This window comes from Momordica charantia (assembly GCF_013281855.1).
Source record: "Momordica charantia cultivar OHB3-1 chromosome 5 unlocalized genomic scaffold, Mcharantia_2.0 BLBB01000005.1, whole genome shotgun sequence".
NCBI lineage: Eukaryota > Viridiplantae > Streptophyta > Magnoliopsida > Cucurbitales > Cucurbitaceae > Momordica > Momordica charantia.
This window is the reverse complement of record NW_028275163.1, coordinates 9,367,660-9,394,027: the sequence shown is the minus strand read 5'-3', so window position 1 is coordinate 9,394,027 and position 26,368 is coordinate 9,367,660. Positions and strand designations below refer to the sequence as shown.

The following is a 26,368-nucleotide window of genomic DNA, read 5'->3' as shown; positions in this document are numbered from 1 at the left end:
TATTTATCAACAAATACTTAAAAACCTTTGAAAATATATGATGTTTTATTTATCAACAAATACTTAAAAACCTTTGAAAATATATGATGTTTTATGGAAAGTTTTCAAATTATGCATTTTTTTACCAAAGGTTATTAAAAACCTTCGGAAAAAATACACATTTATCAACAAATTTCATAAACCTTTCAAAATTGTGTTATCTTTTATCGAAGATATTTTAAACACCTTTGAAAATTATTCACTTTTTACCTAAGGTTATTGAAAACCTTTCAAAACAATATATTTATCAATAAATATTTAAAACATTTGAAAAATATATGATATTTTAATAAGGTTTTCAAACCTTCGAAAATGATTTTTTTTATCAAAGGTTATTAAAAACCTTTGAAAAATATACATAAAGTATGATGATCTTCGAAAATTATTCAAAATTATTCACTCTTTTACCAAAAGTTATTGAAAACCTTTGAAAAATAATTTAATATATTTATCGAATATGTACTTAGAAAATAAAAAAAAGGAGTTATGTACTTTTGATCACAGATTATTAAAAACCTTAAAAAATATGAAAACTATACCTAATAAGTTATTAACTTTTTTTTTAATCGAAGGGGCTAAAAAAATTTGAAAGATATTAGAAGGTATTTAAAAACTTTAAAAAACTTTTTTTTTTTTTTGGGAGTGACTAAAAACTTTTGAAAATATATAAAAAGATTTTTGATGGAAGGTTGTTGGATATATTTTTTATCAACTTTCATCGAAGGTTACTAATAACCATCCAAAAAGATGTATAATATTTTTTAAAATAATATAATTGTCTGAAATAGTTTACCTATTTTAATCCTCAACTTACGATAGTCTTTCCCATCTTCGCCAAACTTTGCCCTAGTTTATGCATTCGTGCCACCTCTGCCCGTTGCCGTCGAGTATCCATCGCCGCCGCAAGAGTTCCTCGTCCATTGATTGTGGTTGGCACCTCGAATTGAGGTATGTCACTTAAATGTATGTTCACTCTCTTATTTCCATTTTTCAATGATTCTTCGTCAGAGATTTACAATTCTCCGTCATTAAGTTTCATATTCAATTCATCGAGAGAGCTTATGAATAATTCACTGCCTCTTTAGATTGAGGTACAAAATTCTCTTTATATCAACCACGATCGTATTTTATCTTCAATCTACCTCTGGCACTTTCTTCCAATTTTGATTCTTAATTTGGACGTTGATTAACTTGTTTGGTGGTGCATTTTTGCCGTTAGGTATTGCAAGGCGTTGAATTCTCTAATTAGCGATACGAATGGTGTTTCTTTCCCTGTAAGTACATAAAGTGAATTATCTGCTTGAATTGTACAAAAATTTGGATTCCAGTCTAATTCTTCATCTTGAACTGTTTTCTGATTTTAATTTAGAATTTCTTTTTCCATATTAGCGCTCTGGTTCAGTTTTTCGAACATCTATAAGCGAAAGCTGGCATTAACTTTGAGACATATTAAGGATATAATATCTCACTAGAGGTTTGTATAGTAACCTTCCACAACCAAATATAAGTTATACAAACTCAAATTTTTAGGATTTATTTTGTCCTATAACCAAAATATATATTACACGAAACTTAAGTTTCCTAATCTGCCATAAATTCAGTTTGTAATTTGCAAAAGGGAGTGATTGAGCTGTTAGATACCTTGTATTTGGTAACCAAATATAAGCTTGACTTTATAACTCGAGACTATACAAATCCAACTTGTGAATCAAAATGCTCTGACGAATAATCTTTTATGCAGAATGTCTGTGGAGGTAATTAGTTCATTTTATCATTTCTTTAATTTGATCCATGTTTTCAGTTTGTGAGTGGATTGTAATTATGTAATAGCCTGTTTAGTAACGTTTTTGTTTATTCTACAGGCTTGTAATATTCATGGATTTATTGTGTTCCTTTATATGACACTCTAGGTAAAATGCTAAACTTTTTTCATTTTGGTCTTCAAACTTCAAAAACTTCAAATGGAAGAAAAAAATAGTTTTAGGCCTTGTTAATCTTTTGATTAATCATTTAATATAAAGAAGTACATCTTTTGTTCATTTTTAAAGTGTTTGAAGTCAAATGGAGTAGGTTAGTAGCCATATTTTCTTTTTCCATCACATTGTCTTTTAATGAAACACTCCTTGTATGGTATTTAACAATTTTAGATGATGATCATTGTGTTATACAACAATTTCTTCTCTACTGTGATTTCAGTAGCATATTTGAACTTAGAACTCTTGCATGCTCTAACTTATCTTAAATTAATTGTTTTCATAAATATATAACATAAAGTGATGTTTTATTACTTCAAATTTGTGTTGGTTTTGTGTTTTTTGAAATTATAATAATGATTTTGAGTGTTAGCAGCACTAGAGAAAAGATAGTAGGTTCCTTTTGCATATAACAGGTTCATCAAGTAAGTTGGTTGCTTAATTAATCGCCTGATTTCTACATTTATCTTATAAGTAATAGGATTCTTGATTTTAAACTTAGGATCTGGAAGGTGGTAGATACTTAGAATAGTTTGTTTGTACTTGTACTGATGGAATGTGATAAAAGTAGAACTACTAGTCATATCAAAATGAACTTGAGCAGCTGTGTATAATTTGATTTGTATAAACTGACGATATTTGGAGAACAAACAATAGTGATGATGAAACGTGTCAGATTGATGACAAGGACGATTTTACGTTAGATGAAGTAAAACTCAAGTCATCAAGGGTTTGGACTTTCAGTTCGAGTCTCTGAGATAATCGACTGTTATGTCTTTCTAATCAGCATTGTCTGCCCTTTTATTAAATGCACTTGTTGGCTCTTACTTGTTCGGCTTGATTTGCGATGCCTTGGGCTTCTGAATTGAAGAAAATTCAGACAACCCAGTAAGAATAGTTCTACAATAGTAATTGATGGTAATTGATGTTTCTGAAATTACTTCTAAAAAGTCGGTCTTGAAGTCGAAGTCCAGATAATCCATCGATAGAAATTGATGCTTTTGGTACTGGCAGCTGAGGGAGAGGTAGCAAGAGTACTAATGCAAAAATGATCAGAGATCACAAGTTCTAGTTGATGGTCAGTTAGAAGCTAGTAGCCCAAACTTCAAATTTTGGATGTTTTTTAGCAAGCTTGGTATTATTTTGAATTAGAAAATAGTTTTGAACCCATTTCAACCATGATGGTTGAGATTTTAGGTATAATATCAAGAAATGTAAATATATATATACTTTTTTTTTTTAGAAATTGAAGTATTGTATTATTTTAATTAGTTTTAGAAATACTATGACTACTTGTTGGTTGCTTTTGCCGTAACTATTGATTGTAGTAAACAATATTTTGCTTTTGTTAGATATAGTTCAGAAATTATAAATTTTAACCATGAAAATTAATTTAATTTTCATAAAAAATATTAATATTAATTTCAAATGCTATTATTCTACTTGGTTTTTTTTAAGGATTTACAAATGTCAATAAAGAACTTTTTTTAAGGTCTAAAAATTGTTGAAAATAAGATTATGATTATTGGAAAATAATAAAAACTTCGAAAAAAGTAATTGAAATTAATAAATTATGTACAACTAATTTAACAATTATCGAAGACTTATAACTTTTGAAAAATATGAATTTTTAAAGGTTGATTGAACCTTTGAATAATATGAATTTTTGAAGGTTAACCAAACTTTCGAAACAACTTTTTTCGACTGGATCTATATCGACACTTTTTGAATGTTGAGTAAACCTTTGAAAAAAAATTTATCGAGGGTTTATTTTATAATTTTTCAAAGGTTGTGACCTTTGAAAATCCTTAATTTTCTTGTAGTGAAAGTCAAATGTCAAGGTGAGCAATCGATAGACTAATGTATATACCTTATTTCTATTGTCATGACCAATTTTATTGCAATATCACTGATGCTTCTTAGATCACCAAACTCAATATTTGAGTATACATCAACAATGTAATTTTGATGTTGATCATCAAGCACAGAGAGTTCAATAGTTTAAAATCTATTTGATAAAATTGAGCAAGACGATTAAGTTTTTGTCCATCAAAAGCAACAAAAAAGCACCTGGATTCAAACATGCTACATAGAAAAGCAACTCAATACTTATTTTAGTAAACAGTTACTCAACTCTTGAAGCGCATATCAATGCTTGTATAAAAAATGTCAACACGATAATGATGCATATTTGTAATTGATTGAGATTTTCGCCCTCGTCATCCTCAAATAAAAAAAAATATATCATCCATCTTAAGAATTTGAATATCATGTTTATCACAAAAAGTAGAAACTGAATCCATCCTAACCCGACTCCCTCAATGTTTGCAATCTTTCTTTACAAATTTTGACTAAATTCATGACATTCCCAGTGTCCTGATCTTTTCTTTGTAATGCTTGAGAAAAATCATTCGTGATTCTCAAGATGATTTTCATAAAATACATATGAAAGACGAAGTCGAATGATTGGATTGAACTTATTTGAATCCCTGCTTCATATTTATGTTCTGAATTTGATCCACCTTGTACAATTGTCTCGAGTGCATCAACTATTGATGAAAACATTGTAATATATTAATACAACACCATAATGTGTTTCCCATCATGTATCTCCTGTTTGTTTAATCATTATCTCTTGATTTAATCTTCGGCCAGTTGATAGTTCACCAATATTCAAAACTTCAAAATTTGTCATACTATATTTTTCTCGTAGAATTTCATGATGCTTTGCCGATGCCCCAATCATATTCATTACATTTGTAACAATAATAAAAAAAAAGACCAACAATTTCCACATGATTTTTTGCGATAGCTATAAGAGCTACTTGAAGCTTATGAGACAAACAATGAATGGAAAGCACAAACAATGAATGGAAAGCACATTTATTTTCTTTCAAAATAACTGCTTTCAATCCATTCAACTCACCTTGCATATTACTTGCTTCATCGTATCTTTGTCCTCGCAAACTAGCAATGCAAAACTCATGTCAAGAAAAAAATTCATCAATAGCTTCCTTGATAGAGAATTTGTATTAGCAAAACATATAATTCCAACAAATCGTTCGGTCACATGACCTTTGTCCACATATCCCAATACAACTGACATTTGTTCCTTTGAAGATATATTTTTGGATTCATCAATATTCCAAATAGAAAATAACTTATCACCCATATATCTTATGACTGCATTCACAATTTTTAGTGTAATACAATTCACAATATCTTTTTGAATATCGGGAGCAATCAATTTTAAATTATCTGGAGCATTCTTCAAAGTCACAGTTTCAATATCCTAGATGTGGTCACATAGCCATCCAAAATTTCAAAAAAATTACCTTGATTTTGTGTATCATCTATCTAATCATGCCCACGAAATGGAAGTCCTTGTCGTAATAAAAATCGAATACAATCAATTGATGTACCTAATCGAGTTCAATATTCAACTCGTGCTTGGTCTAACATCCTATTAAAAAATGTCTCAATCTATTGCTTTTGTTCCAAAACATTTAACCCAAGCTTGATTATGTGCTCTATTAGGACCACCAACATGAATTTGCAATTTCTCTTTTTTCTTCCGATAAGAATATCGATCACCAATAAAATTATCACCACCTAATTGTTTACCAACTTCTGGTTTGAATAAGTAGCAACATAAAAAGAATGTAACATCCTTTGAAATACTATATTCTAACCAATTAGGATATTAATTGAACCAAATTGGATTAAATCGTCTTGATTTCTATCCAAATTTCTTGAATGGAAAAATATGATTTCGCAGCTGATAAGGACCCTTTTGTAAGTAAGATCTATGAACTTGATTTTAAATATTACAATTGTAATTAGAAATTATAGGTCTTAGACCAGCAACTTCTACACATTACTTATCAGAATAAGTGTAGACACCGTTATTGGTCCGGCTAATTTTTAATTTTTAATTATTATTTATTTATTATTATTATTTTTAAATATCTTCATTAAAAAAATGATTACTTTATTATTGTTTATAAGCTAAAGTTTTAATTTAAATTAAAAAAATGTTTTCTTTTAAAGATTTTGATTTTATTAATAAAATTACAAATTTAAAAATAATGATTTTATTTTAAACGTTTGATATTAACAGTTTTTTTTCTCCCTTTGATTTTTTCCCGGTCAAAACCACGTACGTGGCCTCCTCTCCTTTCTTCTCCTCCCTCTTTTTCTCTCTTCTCTTGCCCCTTTTTCTTTTTTACTGTTATTTTTAGGTGTATTTAAAGAGGGTTGTAATGGAGAGGAAGGGACACACAGAAAACCATAAAGAGAGGAAATTTGAGGCTTTCATTCTTCCCCTACCTTTCTCTTTCTCTCATCTTCTTCATAATTCCAGTACTTACCCAAAACACATGCCTACTTGTAAAAAACAACCTTCTTCTTCTTTATGCATAACTCAATAGAAAATAAGGATTTAATATATACAGGACCACTCGTCTCTCATCAAACTACATTCAGCAACATATCAAACACTTGTATATATGTAATATGATATTTATATTAAGCAAAATAATCTTCTTACAATATGTTTCAAAAGTTACATAATAAACCTTGTTAAAAGTTTGATGTCATCAGCAGGTTCGACAAATTAAACTAACATTTAAGGCCATCCAAAAGCCACGAACACCATGAGTAACCTATTCCAAAAACTCTTACTATTTTATCAACATTAAAACTATGATATAGAATATGTTGGGTTTTATGTCCTAAAACTCATAGTTTGTAAATGTCAGATATACTTTTATCATTCAATAAAGTTGTTATTGAAGGTTATAATCAATAAGTAGTTATTGATCCAATACAATGTTCTTACTAGATCTAAATCCAATAAACTAAGGATCCTAGATTGTTACATGAGACTCAAATTTTATGTAGAGACATAAATATACATCAAGTTTGAGTTAACAGTCTAAATGGTCTATAGTATAGGAATATGGTCGGGCGCCTTATTCTGGGGACACTATGGATGCGGCCCACTTTGTAGCTAGTACGAACGATGTGGTCCTAATTCATTCATGTTAAGACATACGAGTGGGGGCATCCCGTGCAAAGAGTTTGCATAAAACCGGACCATGAAATAGTCACTTTTACTTTATAACACCGCTTACTGTGTGAAACTGACTATTTCGACTTTGATGGCCTAAGTAACTCGATCTTAATCTTGAGCTAACTATGAACTTCTGTTTACTCGGGATTATCCTTAGATTTACATGGATGAGAGCAGCTGGCTCAATAAGCCTCCCATTTCAGGGGTAAAACTAGGTAGATAGGTAGGGACATATGGTGCAAGAAGGAATTCACTCCTACCTAATTTTGGGATAGTAGAAAGGTTGTTCTCTTAAGAGCTGAATCCAGGTCTTAGACAATTGACGCCACCCTTATCAAAAGGTTTGAGGGGATTTTTTGATTTGATAGTTGGACTACAAATCATTGTTCATCAGAGGATTAATGAGACTTAAGGAACAAGAGGTAATTATAGGGGTAAAACGGTATTTTGACCCAGCAGTAATTACGAACAACATGTGAAGGGTCGACTTACCGATCATGGTTATATCAAATGGACATAATATATCTACAATGAGGAGAGTGCAGCTACGGACTTTAATGGAGTGACCCGGTAGTTAACGAATGTTGATTAACTAGGTTAAATAGTTTAACTGATTAATCTCGGATCGTTGGAGCTCCTGATTTGTAGGTCCATAAGGTCCCCTGGCTAACTCATATAGGAATAAACTTGGAATAATTTGAAGGAATAATTCGAATCTTACGAATTACGTTAATCATACGAGATATGGTTAAGTAATTGATATATGATATCAATTGAGAAATTTGGTCAAAATATTTAAATAGGATTTAAATATTAAAATTATGAATGCGGATTCATAATCGGAGGTATGGATTTTGTCAAACAGTCGGATTTCGGAAAAAGTCAAATAGTTGACTTTGACCTGAGAAAGTCAAAGGTTGTCTAAGAAGATTAAAATAATGTTTTTAACCAAGATAGTAGAAAATTCTACTAACTTGTTGAGTGGAACATTTAAATAATCTCAAAAAATCTACTTTTTGACACTTAACCATGGCATGCATGAGTGGAATGTGTGTTGTAAGCTTTTGATGAACTTAGACATGTATTTTGACACTTAACCATGCCATGTATGAGTGGAGTATATGTTGTAAGTTTTTGGTAAACTTAGACATGCAAGAGTTGCATGTAATTTGCTTATTTAAGAAGGGTTTTGTTCAAACATGAAAAGTCTTGGAACCTTTGGTCATTTGATGGTTTTGAAAAAAGCTTACATAACTCTTTTTAGCTCCATATCTCTCCCAAATTTTCCTTCTCTAAAAAGAGTCTCACCACCCTATTCTAAGTCTTGAGAATAGCTAGGAAGACCTCTTGCTGGTCCTCATTGGAGCTATTTGAAGAAATTTGAAAAGCTACAAAGGTATGCAATTTTCTCTATCTTTCTCTAAGCATCATAATGTATGATCATGTATGTTTCATCATAGGTTGTAATGTGTATCTAGATTATTATTTCGATCATTGCTTGCTCCCACTGCGCATGTATGATATTGTCCATCAGAATAACATAGCCAAAATCAATCAAGAATTCCATGCGTAATCACCATTTAGCAAAACAATACAAATAAGTATATAAAGGAAATTGAGAAGCAATTTACGAGAACAACACTTAATAACTCACGCCACATTTCAGCACAAATGTATGAAAGTATTAATTGCAAACACAAATTATTAAGGTAGTGTTGAGTTGTTCAATGGTTAGTGTTGAACTGTTATAGTTTTTGCAAGAGGCTGGTTTCTGATGTAAACTATTCTATACAACAGATGACTGTAATCTCAAATTCATACTACACAATTTATCATAATGGTGAGCAACCCTCTTTCTTTCTTATCCTTGAATGAATCAAGATACACCGTCATGGATACCTAAATCAGATAAAAAGATATGAATTTTTGAGACATAGTTCCCTCAAAAAATCAAATGAAACTTTTTCTTCTCAAGTTAGACAAAATTAAATTAACCAATAGAGTCTAATCCTGAGAGAAAAATAGAACGCATATCCCTACCAGAATCCACTAACATTCATGTGCATTCATTTAATTTATGAATGACGTAAATTTGGTATAATTATTTATATCACTTTATGAACCTTTATTACAATGAAATATCTTTGATTGCATTTTCTTTAATCAAAGTATCTATTCGTACATCAATCAACAACTTTTTATATAGTTAAACAAATAGAGTAAAGGGCTAAAATGAGCATAACTCAGCGGTAATTGGTATATATCTCCAATTAAAAAGTTGTGAGTTCGATCCCCCACCCCGTATATACTGAAAAAAACAAATAGAGTAAACGTTTGTTAGGAAGTTTATACAACCTTCCATAATCCCAAAGTTGTCTCAAAAATACTTTTGGAGGGAACTATGTTGAACTATGTCTCAAAAATGATAACAGTACAAGAAATTAGACATCAATGCATCGACAAAAGATCATTCACTAAAACATTCCGTTCGTTTGCTTCAGTATATACGAACAAGTGAAAAAATCACTTCTATTAACCATATGTCCAACTCAAATCCAATCATATATTTTCTTCTTTCAAGTCAATGATCGTAAAAATAAGCATGTTGTTCAAGCAAAAGATGAGATCGTCAATATCAGGAGAAAAAAATTGATCAAATCTCATGGGAATCACTTTAGAAGGGAAACGTGGAAGAGAAAAACAACTTACCAGGTGCGAGGGCCGAGACTGTAGTTCTTAGGGTGCGAGTTCCACACGTTGAGTGCCCCGTGATTGGATTGTGTGAGAGATTAGGATCGAAAAGTCTCGGAAGGCTTTCGAACATCTCTAGGAGCAGCAAAGACTTTCCCCCAAAGATCTTTATTACACCAAATAAATGGAAGCTAATCTTCAAAAAGTCCAAGGAAAAGAAAAACTAGCAAATAGACTTTTTCTTTATGCGTGTACAGGAGTAAAATCTCACTAACTCCATCTTTTTGCTTAACATTTTCCCCTCCTAAATGTAGCTTGTGATTATCCCAAAATTGATGCTTCACATAACATCCCCAAGAGCCAAGCAAACCGTCTGCAAGAGACGATGAAAACAAAAGATAAATATTCGAGACGTACCAGTGAAGAATGTGGACGAATCTAGGGCTTCGATGCGCCGTCGCTCGAAGAGATGGAGGCCGCTATCAGAGTTCTTCGTTGCTCGGGCCGCTGGATCGTCCTCGTCGCATGTAATGGAGCTGGGTTTGCACTAACAATGGAGCTCGTTCGCGTGGCGGAAGGAGGTAGAAATTTTTCAGAGTGACAAAGTTTAATGGTGAAAACTAAAGGCAGGGTTAAAAAATGTTTGGTCACTTTTAATGGCAAGTTGGGCCTCACCAAAGACGAGCTTACAATGTGGGGCCTAGTCCGACATTGAAGCATAAAATTTAATTTCTTTTTATAATTTTAGCACCTTTTTACCTTGTGGGACATTGTTTCCTCGGTGTTTTTTTTCTTGTCTGACATTAAAACCCAGATTTCTAGTAGTAGCATATCAATATTTATGGAGTTCCATCCCAAAATCAATTGGTTAGAGGAATATCCCATTTATAATATAGATCCTTGTTAGATCTCTTGTCGTTGAATCCTTAACAAGGACAGCTCGCCTTATCCATATATATAAACTCTTTAGGTTATAACTTAAACACGATCCTCTTGTATGTGAACTACATAGTGTTCAGGATTAAATTCATAACTTTTGATTTTTAGAAAATGGATAATAAATAATACATGAAACAAAATAATCAAAAAAATATTTTTCCAATAAATAATAAAATATTTACTGATTGGACGTATAAATCCCTAACAAAAACATGTCTTTAAGAGTACTAAATCTTCCTATCCCTCTACTAGACCCTTCTAAGATACTATTACTAAACCTTTTTTTTTTAAGAAAATAAGTACTAAACCCTTAAAGGGGTGTTTGGTTCGCTATTTTGTCATGATTTATTAAGTGTGGGTTTGTGTTTGATTGGTGCAGGAAATAAGTTTATTAAGTATGAATTTGTTAAGTCTGTGTTTAGTTGGTGTTAAAGTCTGGATTTGTTAAATTTGTGTTTTGTATTTTGTTATACTAGTTTTATTTAAACTTGTGTTTGGTTGGTTGAGTTTTAATTTTCTTTTAAAAAAATATAATTGATAAACTAATTATTTAATTAAAATAATTTAAATTATTTTACAAAAGTCAATTTTCTTATGAAATTAGGAAATACTATTTTTAGGATATATAAAATATTTTTAATACATTTGTCCATCCAATTTTTTTTCAATGATTAATTTTTAAAATAAATATTCAATTATCTATGAAAATACTTTTCCAGTAAATCAAAGTCTAAACAAGAGAATACAAATTCATTCAATATAAGTTTTAATGTAGATAAAATGTTGTCAACAATTTATTTAATTTTTTACAATTACATTTTATTACAAAGTGAAAACCTTTTAAATAATACTTGTTTAAAAATTATTAACTTCATACATTAAAATAAATATGTAAAATTAAAACAAATAATTATATAAAATTATAACGTCTTTTACAAATATAGTTGACAACAAAAAGTAAATAAAAATGATAGAAACAAAATGAACAACTATATAAAACGAAAAAGAAAACAGCTGGAAATAGATAGCAAGATAAAAAGAAAATTAGATTTTTCTTGGATCATTTGGGGTAAAAAACTAGAGAAAAAAATGTTGATATATGATTTAATTATTTATTACATCTAATTTTAATTAAATTGATTTACTTATTTATAATTAAAATTATAATTAAGTAATATTCTTCATTTATTTAATATATTTAATTAAAAAAATTAATGCATTTTAAAAGAGAGAATAAAGACAAAATATACACTGTAGCAACTTAGGTAGTGAAATAATATTTACTGTAGCAAACTTGGGGTGTAATAGTATTTACTGTAACAAACCTGAGTTTATAAAACTGTGAAACAAACGTGAGTTTGTGATAACAAACCCTACTCTCTGTTTTCAAAATGGTGAACCAAACACTAGCCACAATTGTTAGTAATCAATCACATTATCGAAATTCTTTTACTAAATTCTAAAATCTACCACTTTTATATCATTATTGCTCCAATCATATGATTCCAATAAATCCCATAATAAGTCTATCCATACCTAAGCATATAATTTTTACATTCAAATTAAATCCTCATGAAAATTATTAAAATCATACCACTGTAGAATAATTATTCTATGAAGTTAAAAATAAATAGCCATTATTACGAGTAAAAGTTAACTACACATGTGGAATAACTAAGGAAATAATAAAATGATTATAGATTTGCTTATTTTTTGTGTACAATGTATTAGTTTATCTCATATTACAATATGTTAGTTCCAAGAATTAAATAAACTCACACACATAATAAGTAAAAAATGACATAATTCATATTCAGCGTAATCCCATATAGTCTAATAATCCATATTCAACAAGTAAGAAAGAATATGACTTTTTTTCCCAACGTTTTATTTTTCATTGGCATTTTCAGCCTTCAGCAATGAATTGTCCTTTCGTGGTGATGAAAACTTCAATTTCGTCCCCAATTTCCTGTTATATGATTTTCGTAACATTGAGAAATATGCCCATTGTCAAAAGAAAAAATTCATAGAGTGAGAACAAATAGAAACTTCCTTGTTTGAAACATCTACTCAATTTTTGGAAACATAATTTTTAACTTAGAAACAAAAAAAACAAAGAACAAAATTATTTACCAAACATATATATGTTTATAAAAAAAAGAAGAAACGTTTTTATTTTGCATGTTTCGGTTTTTATTTCTTCTTTTTTTATAAACAAGAAAAAAAGTGAAAACGTTACTTACAAGTCCTTACAAACTAAATGGACAAATTTTGTACAAGAAAAGGCAATTAAAAACCTAAGACCAAAACAATTAACTTTTTCTAATAAAAATAGTTGACTATTTACCCAACTTTATCGTTGAAAAATTGATAACTCATTATTTGAAAAAAAAAAATCTCTATTTTTAATATTTATCTCTTAATTGTCAAACATTTAACCGTAGTATCCAACTCAGTATTTTTACCGTCCTAACTTGAGAGAGAGCTCTCAAATAAGGAATTAACAGGATTGCAGTAATCACGGGATTTGCTGCTGCAACTGGAAGCAGATGTGAAGCTTCGTGAATTATTTGAGCTGCCTAGTACCTAAATGTGGTTCTTTGACAAGGCTGTTTTAATTTTTCAATGCCTTGGTCAAAATACATTTTTTTTATTTCTATATTTATATGGAAATTGTTGACCATATTATTCCAAACAATTTAAATTTGTTTGAATGTGGGCGTATTCATGAAGCCTCAAATCTTCTCATCATCGTTCATGGTTTCCAACCAATAGTGAGACACTCAACTGTCCCTTGCATCTTTCAGGAATTTTTAATGATTGACTCACACCCTCCCACAAATATTATAAACATATATAGAAAAATAAAAGTGTCAAATATATATTTTTAAAAATATCAATCAATCTTTTAAAAGATTCTTTCTAACATATAATGTGTCTAACATTAATCCAATTACACAAAGGGACCCAATAAAATAGTTTATCACATATTTTTCTTAAAATGTATTTTAATTACCTAATTATTCTATTACACAAAATAGCTTGTTTAATTGATAAAGTTGATTTGGTAATAAAGAACTTGTACAAAGAACAATATGTTAAGATAAGATGTATCCATACAAATATGGTAAAAAGTTTAGAAATGTGTGACAAAAAAATAGATAATCGAAGTTATTATTGATAACATGAACTTAACTTTAATTGACATTTGTCTCTGATCAAGAAATTATGAATTCGAATATTCTCATCCCACTTGTCATATCCAAAAAGAAATAATAATAATAATAATACTAATAATAATAAATAAATCCAAAGTCATTGTTTAGTAATTTTGCATTTGTAATCGCACACTCTTGAACAATTATTACAAATATCCTCCAAAATAAATCAACATATTTATATTTTATATATCACATCCACAATATCAGCCAGTTTCTGAGCTTGGGTGCAGCCATTTGATTAAAAAAAAGAAAAAAAAAAAAGAAGAAGAAGGAGAAGAACACACCTCTGATAGCTTAAACAACAGATTAAAATTAGGGAGAGGAAATGGGAAGATTATTAATAGAAGTAAGTGGATGAGGAACCGCCGAAGCCGAAGCCGTAGCCGTCGGCCGGCGTATCCGGGAATGGCGGCAAAACGGCGGCGTTTGAATCGTAGCTCATAAACGCGTACTCATTGTAAGAAGAAGACGCATCCGGTGGGAGTGGAGGGAGCTCTGTGCTGTCGGCCTGTGGCATGCCAGTGTCCATGAAGGCTGTTACGGGCTGGTAATTCGACGGCAGGTCGACGTCGTGGTCGAAGTCGGAGTTGGACAGCCAGTTATTGCCGGGGAATGGGCTGGTGGCGAAGGGGTCGTGAAGGGCGAAGGAGAGTTGGTCGTTTTGGGTTGGGGTTGGAATTGGAGGAGGGAAAGCGTCGGCGGATTCGTCGGGGGAGATTATGGAGGTGATGGAGGAGCCGTGAGGCATGTCGGAGTAGACGAAGTTGGTGCGGGCCTTGGAGCCGCGCATGGACCGGGCGGCACGGTCATATGCCAATGCCGCCTCCTCGGCCGTGTCGAATGTTCCGAGCCAATGCCTCTCCTTTGTCGATGGGTCTCTAATTTCAGCTGCGTATCGCCCCCACGGTCGCCGCCTCACTCCAAGAAACCTTGTGGTCTCTTGCTGTTGTTGCTGCTCTTGCTGTTTTCTCCTCGGCTTCGACGAGGTCGAAGTTGAGTTGGTTTTGGAGTCGGTGAAGTCCATATGAAAAAAATAGAGAAAAAAAAAGGGAAAAAGTAAAGAGAGATTAGTGTGTTTTTGAAGTTTTAGAGTAAAATGGAATAGAAAAGGGAATGATTGTAGGCCTGGTTTTAGGGGTGTTGCATATGATGGGGGTTTAAATAAGCAAAATTTCTCTAATTATATAATCTAATTCCTCTCTTTTTTGGCAAAACTGAAAGAGGAAATTAAAATCCACTGAGTGGGGCCCAACTAACTGTGCATGATAATTGGTCATCTATAAATCAAACATATGAGAAAAGGGAAATGGCGCATGTGATACTCTCAAATCACTTTTTTCTTTTCAATACATAATAATTATTTTTTTTGGAAACATTTAATAAATTTATAGTTTTGAATAACTTCAATGAATTTTTCCTATGAATGGAGGGATCAATTTGTTGGTGAATTTTTTAATCTTTGTTCCCCTAACTTATTATTTATAAATGATACTATGTTTATATCTCAAATTAAAGTCGATTGATAATCATTTCATTTTTTATTTTCTGTGTTAAAAAATTGTTTCTGATTTGTACAATCTCACTGATACGTTTTTATCTCTCTTAAAAATAAATTTGAATTCTTAACCAAATTAAAAAACTAAAAATAAATGTTTTTTAAAGTAGTAGTATGAAAAAGAAAAAGAAAAACAGGCGAATGCAGTATTTCTAAGCTTAATTTTTAAAAATAGAAACAAAAAATGAAATATACTTACCTGATGATCCTTAAATAATTGAGTCATCTCTATTTAGTAGTAGCAATATTATAATTGATTATCTGGATAACCTAAAATTTGCCCTATCCAAAAATTTAAGACATATATTTGGCTTTCTTAATAATAAAAGCGAGCTCTTATATCAAAAATTACCTTATATATGGCAATATGATAAGTACTCCATATTTGCTCAATTAAATTAGTTTAATTACTTGCCTTACTCATAATATAGCATAGGAAAAACATGGCATTCACATGTGTTGTCCCATACGTGAGTTCATCTTAACAATTTCATAGTGGTAAGAAATGTAAATGCACAATGAAATTAAAGACAATGCAAAAATTAATTAGAATAACTACTTTAGTAATGAAGAAATTTGCATCCCTTCAAGTCTTTCCTCGTTTTAGTGTGATTAACCTTGTAAAGAATCTCTGTTATTATAAAAAGAAAATTATAAAAAGAAATAAAAACCAAGCATAGGATCAATTTTCTTGTAGAAAACTTTAACTTTGGGTGGATTGACCATGAAGAAGTTTAATTAGGAGAGATCATGACAATCTGTCAGTATATAAAATATTTCATTTTTCAAGGTCAAAAGGTTAAATCTCTCATTTTCTGTGTTGAATGGAAAAAAAAAATACTTTTATGTTGGAGAATAGAAATTCATGTTAGTGCATGGATCTTTCTCCCTCAATTTCCTCATTAAAATGGGATTAAGAAATAAAAAATATTGCATCAAGGTGTTTGCAAGAGCCAACATTAACGGTAGATAATAAAAATTTTCAAAGAATTTGGCAACAAAGTTATTTATTTATTTTTTATAACTGAAGTGATTTCAATTTATATTCCTCTTATGTGTTTAAATATATATATATATATAATCGATTCTACTTAAATTAGGTAGAAGAGAAGTAATTCAGATATGTTATAAACTTTTTGTTACGTTACTAATCTTTTTAATGTCAGATTCTTAATAATGCACCCTCAAGATAGTGGATCTTTTTGAGAGCTCACCAATCTTGGTCGAATTCCATGTTTGGACCAAATGCTAGTTTGAGTTTGTTGGACTTTAATACCATATCAATATTATGCAGTTCTATCTCAAATCCAACTGGCAATGAGAGAAGTAACCATATACATTATCAGCTTTTTGTTAGGTCACTTATCTTTTCAACCTGGGATCTTAACTCTAATATCCTACATTTTTTTCATTAAGATTAAACTTTTATATTTGAATTACATTAATTTCAAATATTTTTTTTGTTCCAAACAAGATAACAAATTTTAAATTATCGGCTGAATTTCGAATCATATAATTTAAATTTATTTCATATTCCAAATAGGGGGTTAAAGAGCTAAATTACTAAAAGATAATTATCAAGTTACAACATTTCAAACCTATAAGGTTTTTCTCCTTTATTAGCTTTTGATTATTTGAAATCTCGTTGATGGGGACGAAGAGTACGTCAAATACCTTTTTGAATGGAATCCCTCCCAGATATGATTGATCATCAATCACTAAATTTTCTTTATTTCTAACTTGGACAAATCATTATAATTAATTAGAAGTACCTCTAAAGCTAACTAATTTCTTCTTAATTGAACTACTTTAAAGCCTATTCAAACATCATCTAGCACAACACATTTGACATTCACAAATGTTGATCCCACATGCATGTTGAAATTCTAATCATAATTATTTTAAAAATATATGTGTATATATATATATATATATATATATTATACATATATTTTTTAGTTCAACAACGCATGTGGTGGTGAGGATTCAAACCTCGACATTTTAATTAAAAATATAGGTTTTAACCAATTGAACTATGTTCAGATTGAAAAAAAAGAAAAAAAAAATTATACTGTACAAAGAGAAGAGAAAAGTAAACAAGGAAGAGTATAATTAGGAAATTAATTAGTTATATAAAAAATTTTAAAAGGGTTATAATTTGAAGCCAATGATTTATGCAGTCAACAATGAATGGGAAAATGATCCACTCGATAGGCATTATAATGGCATGTTCTCCATCAATCAGCTAATTATTAACAAAAGATGAGAAGTTTTTTTATTTATTATTATTAATTAAACAAAATTAAACTAAATAATATCTGAAAAGTGTGTAGAGTTTCTGAATGATCATGATATTCAAAAAAGCTAACTTATTCTTTCATCTCAAAGCTAATTAATTAGTTAATTAATTTAAGGTTAAGACTTAAGAGACGGCCAATCATGATTTGTGTCCTAACCAAATCACCAAAACTCACACATTCAATCAGAGAATAATACGCATGCAAAACCCTTTGAAGGAACTTTATCAAAACCCCAAAAAGAAGGAAAAAAAACATGACGCAGCATATGATTGCCTAAGGCTAACAGAGAGACCTATTCAAATGTTACCATCATTTCCTTCATCATTCAAAAATCTCAGAAACTCCCCTCCTTATGGCTTTTTCTCTCCCCCACCTTTTAGCTTTTTGCATGCTCATGATTTCCCTTCATTATTTATTATTGTAATGACAGTATAAAAAATTAGGGTGGAAAAATAATTTTTAACCCTCTAAACTTGATGGGATGTATAAACTTTTAAATCTAAGTTTTCAATTTTATCATCAAAGTTGCAATTTTTATCCTAAACTTGAATAAATATGTTTATGGAGATCATCCACAACGTGGGAGGGAACCAATGGCCTCTACAATGATAGGACTAAAAAGAGGTTGCGAACCAGCCGATCGAGGACACGATGTGGGTTGAATATGAGCCTTTGACCTCGTCAAAGCTGCCAACCGCGAGGGACAATGGTAAATCGACAACGTCGCAAAGGACGTTACCTCGACATGTCACCAAGATATATGATAAACTAACCAGCCAAGAGCCCAGAATTCAAACCAGGATTTGGCACCTCTCTGTCTGGCATTCCCTGCGATCTGATCTAGTTCTGAGCTACTTAGAAGAGCGTAGACTATCCCTATAGACCAACATGAGTCCTTTCAGGATGCTTTGTCCTCATTGGAGTTCTTACGATTGAGTTACCGAAAAGAAAGGTGCACCTTATCATAGGTAGTAACTATTATTTCCTTAAGCTTTCTTAACTATATTTTCTATGGTCTCAGGATTCCTCTCATTCGGATGTGGTATCGATTCATTCTAGTCGGACGTTACATTTATTCTGATGTGCATTCAATTAATTACTAAACATGGTCATAGTACAAAAATTGATGGTCATAATACAAAAGTGTATGGAGCTTGATGCTACAGTCAGATTATTATTGAAATATAGAGATTTATTATCAATTGTCGACTTTGTGCACTGATCGAACTTAAATTATTGCATGACTTTGACTTTCATTGATAATAAAAAATTTTCTAAGACTAAATTTACATCTAAATTTTTGTTAAATGAGTGGGTGAAACGAAGTCGAATTTAAATAGAAAGTAAAATTTACAACATTTGTCCAAGTCTAAACATAATAATCCATAAAAGTTTGACTATAATGTTTATAGTTATTATATACCCACATGTTTAAAGATGAAGAGAGTAAAAATTAAAAAATAAATTATCATCAAAACACACCATTAGTGTAAAACCTAACTTTTTATTTTTCGACAAAACAAACACCAAGAAACTTTTTTAATTAATTGGTGTGACAAAATTGTTAAATAGAGGAGTCTCCAACAAAAGTAGTACCAAATACATATTTGATTTTTGACAATGTCATGTTACCCTCTACATGTTACACACGAGAGAGAGAGAGAGAAAATATAATAATTATCTAAGCCATGTGCATCCATTTTGTGCTAAATACAATGATACGCTCCACAATCATCTCTTAATTAAAATTTGAAAGTTTTGATTGGCTTTTTTGTCCTTTTAATTAACAATTAATTAATAAAAGTAATGTGGGTAGTTTAATTAGAGAGAAAATTAAAATACCCATTGCTTAATTAAGTTGTATATATGAACACACACATAAACCCCCATATGACGGTTTGTTGGGTCGCATGTGACAAGGACAAAAATGACTTTTCCTCATTTCTTTATTTTCTTAAACATCTCAACAATGGTCGGTTCTTGACTTAATTGACCACATCCCCTTTATCTAAACTCAACTACTCATGCATTATCATCCTTTTATTTTATTTCTTAAATTATCCCATCTTCTAATTTTGACAATATTATTAAGTTTAATTAATTTTTCTTTGCATTTACCGGTGATTTAACCTAATAACATGCAAGGTTTTAGACGTTTAGTACCTATTATTTTGACACTATATTAAATCACCACTAAATTTTTAAAAAATATAATCCGATCGTTGTATCATATCTATATATTTGACCTCAACTAATACATTTGAGTCTATGTATGAAGATATTATTAGAGGTGAAAACATAACTTCAATGAATACAGTGACATGCAGGTTAGAAATATAGAAAACTTTTAGGTATAATAGATAAGTTAGAACTTTGTTGAGATTGCAAGGAGGGCAAACAAAGTCTCACATTTGTCAGGGAAGAGAGTCATAATGGTATATAGACGAGAATAATTTTCTTTATTGATATGAAACTGTTTGAGTGAAACTAAAAGTAAAGACTTTGCAGATAATATCATATTATTGTAGACTGTTATTAACACTGGACAATGCATCTTAATCTAGAAGTAGTGTGCTGGTAATATATGGAAAATACAAATTTACGTTATTTTTCACCCATCAAGAATTAACTGTTTTTGATGCCTTGGATTTAAACAATACTCTTAAATTATTTATAAAAGCAAGTCCTAATTAATTATTGATAGTAATAATATATATGAGAGGGAGCCGGTCGATATCCAAATCCAAGAGCATATTAGTTATAGGTTTTTTTTTTTTTTAAGTCTTTTCGCAGCTTTTCAGTATTGTATTGGTTTGGGATTGCCGGAAGATTTGACTTTTATTACGTGGGTGCTTAGCCCTCCCACCTTCCTAGAAACTCCTGCGTCCTTGACCACAACTTACCTAAATTGAAGTTGTCGTAAACTATACTAATATTTATCAGGCTCTATGTACTTCAATATCCTAACTCTCTTTAGTTTATCAATTTATATTAGATTTTATTTTTTGATCGAAACTCCTACTCATTGTTAAGGACAATGGTACTCCAAGTACTCCGAGTATCTCTACAAAAGGATTCACCGACACAGTTAGGTTTAAACCATGGTTCTGATACCATTTATTAAGGACAACGGTACTCCAAGTATCCCGAGTATCTCCACAATGGTATGATATTTATCAGGCTCTATGGACTTCAAGATCGTTACTCTAAGTATCTCCACAATTGCATGATATTGTCCGCTTTGGACATAGCTCTCACGACTTTGTTTTTTGTTTCAAACAAAAGGCCTCAACCTCACTACTTTTTTGTTCAACACTCAAGGATTCACCGACACAGCTAGATTTAGAGCATGGCTCTGATACCACTTGTTAAGGACAACGGTACCCTAAGTAGACTTTGTTTTTTGTTTCACCCAAAAGGTCTCACACCAATTAAGATAATTGTCCTCTCTTATATACCCATGATTATTCCCTTCCTTAGCCAATGTGAGACTTTGTTTGTAATCACCTTACAAACTTAACACTAATATTCATCGGGTTTCATGGCCCCTCAAGATCGTAACTCTTTTTGGCTCATCGACCTTAGCTAGATTCCATTTGAGCGTTTAGGCTCTGATACCATATTAATTCTTGGGAACGCTACTAAAGTCCTAGATTGAATAAATAAGGGGAAGATCATGGATATAAATGAAGATAATTATCTTCATTAGTATTGATGTTGGAAATTTTGCCTCCTAATTGGTTCTCGCCAAATGTGCACCAAGCTCGATAATCACGGGATCGGATACTTGCAAAACCGAACAACCCTAACTGGTGTGATTTCGGTCACACTAGCTCCAATGCTTAAGTCAGCGATGGGAGGATTACTAAATGAAGTACTTAGGGTTTATTTGCTTACCTCTAGGGTTCGGTTCCATTTATAGAAGTCTTGCCTTTTGGAACCTTCTCGTTGAGCCCATCTGTCCGTCGTTACTGGATCACAGGGATTCGTGGACCGGGGCACCTTAAACAATGGTAGGGGAGAGAAAGTGGGCTCGACCTATGGGCCGAGCCGGGGTCGGTATTGAGCCCCGGCTCGTTCGGTCTGTAGCTGGGTTTGGGCATCTCTTGTCTGTAGAGGCTCATTTCCTTGGCCGGATCCAATACCATAACAGTTGCCCCCACTCTCGAGATAATGCTCTTCCGACCGTCTGATCTCATCATTTCGAGAGTACATCTGTAGGTGTTGGAATATCTGGGATCGACTTTTGCCAAAACTACCATTGCAGGTGTTGGAGAAGGTCAATGCTACCTTCTTGTTGAGCCCATCCAATCCATCGCTGCTGGATCACAAGGGTTCATGGACCGAGGCACCTCAACCACTGGGAGAAGAGAGAAAGTGGGCTCGACCAATGGGCCGAGCCTACTTAGAGCTGAGCAGGGGTTGGAGCCGACCCGGTCGGCTCGGTGTTCCCTTCGTCGTTGCTTTCTGCTTCATGGTTAGGAGGTAAGCTATTGGTCGACTTCGGTTTCGCCCTCCCAGAACTAGGTCACGAACGTCCTAGCCAGGTCTTTAAAACTTGAAATTGACCCTCGCTTCAACTGTTGAAACCATACCCTGGCTGAGCCATTTAGGGTAAAGGAAAACACTCAGCATCTAATGGCATCGATCATCCCGTAGATGTCCATCCATTTTCGGTAGGCATCGAGGTGGTCTATCGGGTCGGTTGACCCATCGAATTGCTTTATGGCCGGGAGCTTAAATTTTGGAGGGCCTTTTCTCTTATTATTTCTTCCGTGAACGGAGAGTCGACCTGGTCTATCAATTCTTCGAGGTCAAATCCCTTCTCCTTTTGGCTTAACAGCTTCTCCAATGGCTCGGGTTGATCCTGTGACCTTTCCTTGTCGATGTTGATAAGTCCAAGGTCTCCTCGGTCATCTCGGCATTCATTGCCTCCCATGAGTATCAGGGACTTCGGTTGCCTCACGACTTGCTACTGTCCTGACAGATCGAAAATTCAGGTACGTTGTTTGTCATTCCCTCTAATTTTCAACTTGCTCTGGGCGTTTGCAGTCGATTCCTTTGCCCCGTTCAACTCCGAGGCTTTACCCTTCTGAGGATCCTTGTCGAGGGGTGGCGGGTTCACTTCTTATTGTTCCAATTGCTAGAGTAGTCGGGACATGCGTTGATACATTCCTTCAACCTTCTCTTCTAGAGCCGCGAACCTGCCCTAGACCTGCCCAGGAACTTCAACCGTAGAGATCTCGACCGACTCTTCTATACGTTCTGGAACTTGTCGATCATTTTCTCTAGGAGTTTGCTTGACAATCTGTCGGCTCGTGCGCCTTCCACTACTCCTAGCAGGGGGTCATCAATGTTCAGCTTCCTCCTCGTAGGGCAATTCTCATCAGAGTGCCGTGGACTTTCCTCCAGATTCATGTTGCTCAATCGTGTGGTTTGTGTCGTTCCCATAGACGGCTCCAATTGTTGATGCTGTAAATTTGGCCTCTTTGGTTCTCGCCAAATGTGCACCAAGCTCGATAATCACGGGACCGGATACCTGCAAAATTGAACAACCCTAACCCGGTCTGACTTCGGTCACACTAACTCCGATGCTTAAGTCAGCGATGGGAGTATTAATAAGTACTTAGAGTTTATTTGCTTACCTCTAGAGTTCAGTCAGTGGTTCTATTTATAGGAGTCTTGCCTTCTAGAATCTTCTCGTTGAGCCCATCGGTCCGTCGTCACTAGATCACAAGGATTCGTGGACCGGGACGCCTCAACCAATGAGAGAGGAGAGAAAGTGGGCTCGGCCAATGGGTCGTCGCGGGTGTAGGGCTCTCTAGTTTGTAGATGCCCATTTACTTGGCTAGATCTAATCCCATAACAATTGGTATGAGGTATTTTAGGTGAAATAAAAAGCAAAGTCGTGAATATTATATCCAAAATGGACAATATGATCATTGTAAAGATACTCGGATGTACAAAGGTACCATTGTTCTTTTGGATCCTTGACATAAACATTTTCCTATATTAATCAGAGGTGATAAGATTTCGGTAAATAAATAAGATTTTTATTGGCGTGGGACATTTTAACTTTCAGTAAAACTAAATTCGAAAGTAGACACTATTATATTATATAAATTCAGGCTATCCAATAAACCATGAGCCAAAATAGGAAGTGAGGGAGTCAAAGAGAGAGATTATAGGTAGGTGTGGAAAAATTATAATCCCAAATTGGGTGTGCAAGTTGGTCTATAAAATCCAAAGAATGATCTTAAGATGTGAGATAATTTGGTGCATAAAAAAATGAAAAGCAGGGTTGAATTAGAAGACACACAGGCATCGATGTTTGAAATTAAAAGAATAATAATTTTAGGGTAATTGGTCTATATGTCACCCTAATGGAATCTACAATGCCTTTCTTCAGGTGATCTCATAGTGAATATTTTTGCTTCATAGTTCTAGCCCTCGCTCTCTCTCCAAATCATCAAATTTCTATGCGCATGCACATATATAGGCTACTATTTTTTCTGTGTGACCTTCCAAAACAAAAATACAAAAATATTTAGGTACGTGGTAGGAATCGAACTCACGACCTTTTGATTTGACATAAATGTTAATTACCATCGAACTATACTCGCTTTGGCACTCTGTATTATATTTTATTGTAATATTAAATTTCTCATTCGAATTATTAAAATTTCATCAACCTCTATACATATTTATCATTTACGAATATGATATAATATATAATGAAAGGTTTACGTGTTATCCTTATCAATGGGAAGTTACGAGGCGCCACGCGAAACTGTCTCATAAGGACGTGCCAGATCTCCACCACCTGCTAAGTATAGGTGAGTAGAGCGCATTGCAAGGGAAAGGGCGAACGCACCGTATGGACGCCCCCAATGCACTTAAAGGTATCAACAAACTCGCCCAGCAAGTGTCTAACACGGTGTAAGTATTGGTTTTATAAGGTGGATTCAAACAAAGTCTCACATTAGCTAGAGAAGGAGGTCATCATCGACATATAAGGACAATTATTCCATTGGTATAAGGCCTTCTGGTGGAACAAAAAACAAGACATGAGGGGTTATGCCCAAAGCGGACATTAAAATCGAAATAAATGTTGTTAAATAATGGGAAAGGAGAAAAAGAGAGTTCAAAAGGCATCGATTCAAAATGCCTCCCAATGGAATAATACCAAACAGAATTCAGAAGTGAAGCATGTCATTTATTAATTTGACTACCATATATTATAATCGGTAATCATAGAGAATATTTGACAGATATTGAGATTAAAATTTTGGAAATAGAGAAATAATGGATGAACCAAAGAGTCAAAGAAGAGTGGAGAGAGCGACAAGGGTGGTTTGAAAATCCCATGAATCTCCATTTCCAAGAAAAAAAAACGAATAAAAACAGATTGTACAGTGAAAGCTCAAAGAAAAAAAAAAACAAACAAACAATGGTCAAAAGGAAACTTTCCCACCCGCATAACATGGGAGAAAAGGAAATCGAAAAAGCAGAAGATTGTGCTTATAATTTGGTTCAAATTGAAATTTAATACAATTATATATTACAAGAAAAGTTATTGACTGTTCAAGGGGATGACAGACGTTTGAAATTAGGGAAGTTTTAAGATATCGAGGGAACGAATTGATTTGAATTGAATACGTGGTTGTCCTGTTTTAAGATATTCCCAAGACTTTGAAGTCTCCTCGAGTTTCACGTTTAAAAATGGATGTTAATGGAACATTTTGTGTCTATATAAGATTAAAAAGTGGAACCATTGTAAAAATATTGAACAATGTATCTATATTGAATAAATAATTTATGGTAATATTCAATCATTGGTTTACAACTAAATTGAATTAATCATTTGTAGATTTAGTTCTTTATAGTAAAAATATTCATATATTCGTACGGGGTTGAAAGATCTAAACTAACTTGCTAAAATATTATTCTATTTTTAAAGTTTCAAAATTTTTGGATCTTAGAAATTAAAATAATTAAGTGAGATGACACAAACACGTTTTTAACGTGGTTCGATTTCCCAACCTACCCCACGAGGCTACGTCCTAAGATTAACAATAAAAAATTAGTACAATTTACAATCAATATTGACTTATGCATAAAAGATCTCCCTTCTTAAATCATGCCGCAATACTTGATCGACTCCTCCTTCGATTGAATCTTTTCAAACACAAACTCCCCTTGTGTTGTAGTCCACCGCTTGAACTCCCTTGAATGGTGGATGTGTCTTCTCCAATAGTTGATAGAAATATTAAAAAAGAAAAACAACTCACATGATCGCACTTATTGAATTACATAAAAAATTCTCTCTCAAAATTTTACACTATAAACAATACTTGAACAATTTGAGAGAATAAAACAAACTTTGCTCCACACTTACTTGATATGTTCCAAAACTACTCAATAAATAGACCAGAAAAATTGACATGGAAGGAAAGTGAATTTATCACAATTCCAATTCAACCACAAATCTCTCAATATAATTAAAATACTATTTTCATATAATCAATCAGTAAAACGTTCCAAGAAAGATAACTAGCCGTTGGAAACATTTAAGA

General features: G+C 32.5%; 1 protein-coding gene and 3 long non-coding RNA genes across 5 annotated transcripts; 2 read left to right on the top strand and 2 right to left on the bottom strand.

Annotated features, from left to right (window-relative positions):
- Positions 1–774: 774 nt before the first annotated feature.
- On the top strand, positions 775–3,327 carry LOC148211258 (uncharacterized). Of its 2 annotated transcripts, none has more exons than XR_015790689.1 (2): positions 775–987; positions 1,259–3,327. It is a non-coding gene; the product is annotated as an uncharacterized LOC148211258 (long non-coding RNA). The 2 variants fall into 2 exon arrangements; XR_015790690.1 differs by having other exon boundaries at positions 775–1,002.
- A 4,949-nt stretch (positions 3,328–8,276) lies between these two features.
- Positions 8,277–10,683, top strand: LOC111024905 (uncharacterized). The gene is made up of 2 exons (XR_002603410.2): positions 8,277–8,482; positions 10,092–10,683. It is a non-coding gene; the product is annotated as an uncharacterized LOC111024905 (long non-coding RNA).
- Positions 8,491–10,334, bottom strand: LOC148211257 (uncharacterized). The gene is made up of 3 exons (XR_015790960.1): positions 10,195–10,334; positions 9,796–9,943; positions 8,491–8,985 (listed from the first exon to the last, which is right to left on the bottom strand). It is a non-coding gene; the product is annotated as an uncharacterized LOC148211257 (long non-coding RNA).
- A 3,419-nt stretch (positions 10,684–14,102) lies between the features above and the next one.
- LOC111024899 (ethylene-responsive transcription factor ERF087-like) lies at positions 14,103–15,046 on the bottom strand. The gene has a single exon (XM_022302718.2). It carries the CDS (start codon positions 14,959–14,961, stop codon positions 14,275–14,277), a length of 687 nt encoding a protein of 228 aa, XP_022158410.1. The 5' UTR covers positions 14,962–15,046; the 3' UTR covers positions 14,103–14,274.
- Positions 15,047–26,368: the final 11,322 nt, after the last annotated feature.

Excerpts from the sequence above, each read along its gene's own strand:
- LOC111024899 (XM_022302718.2), bottom strand. The coding sequence starts at position 14,961 with ATGGACTTCACCGACTCCAAAACCAACTCAACTTCGACCTCGTCGAAG.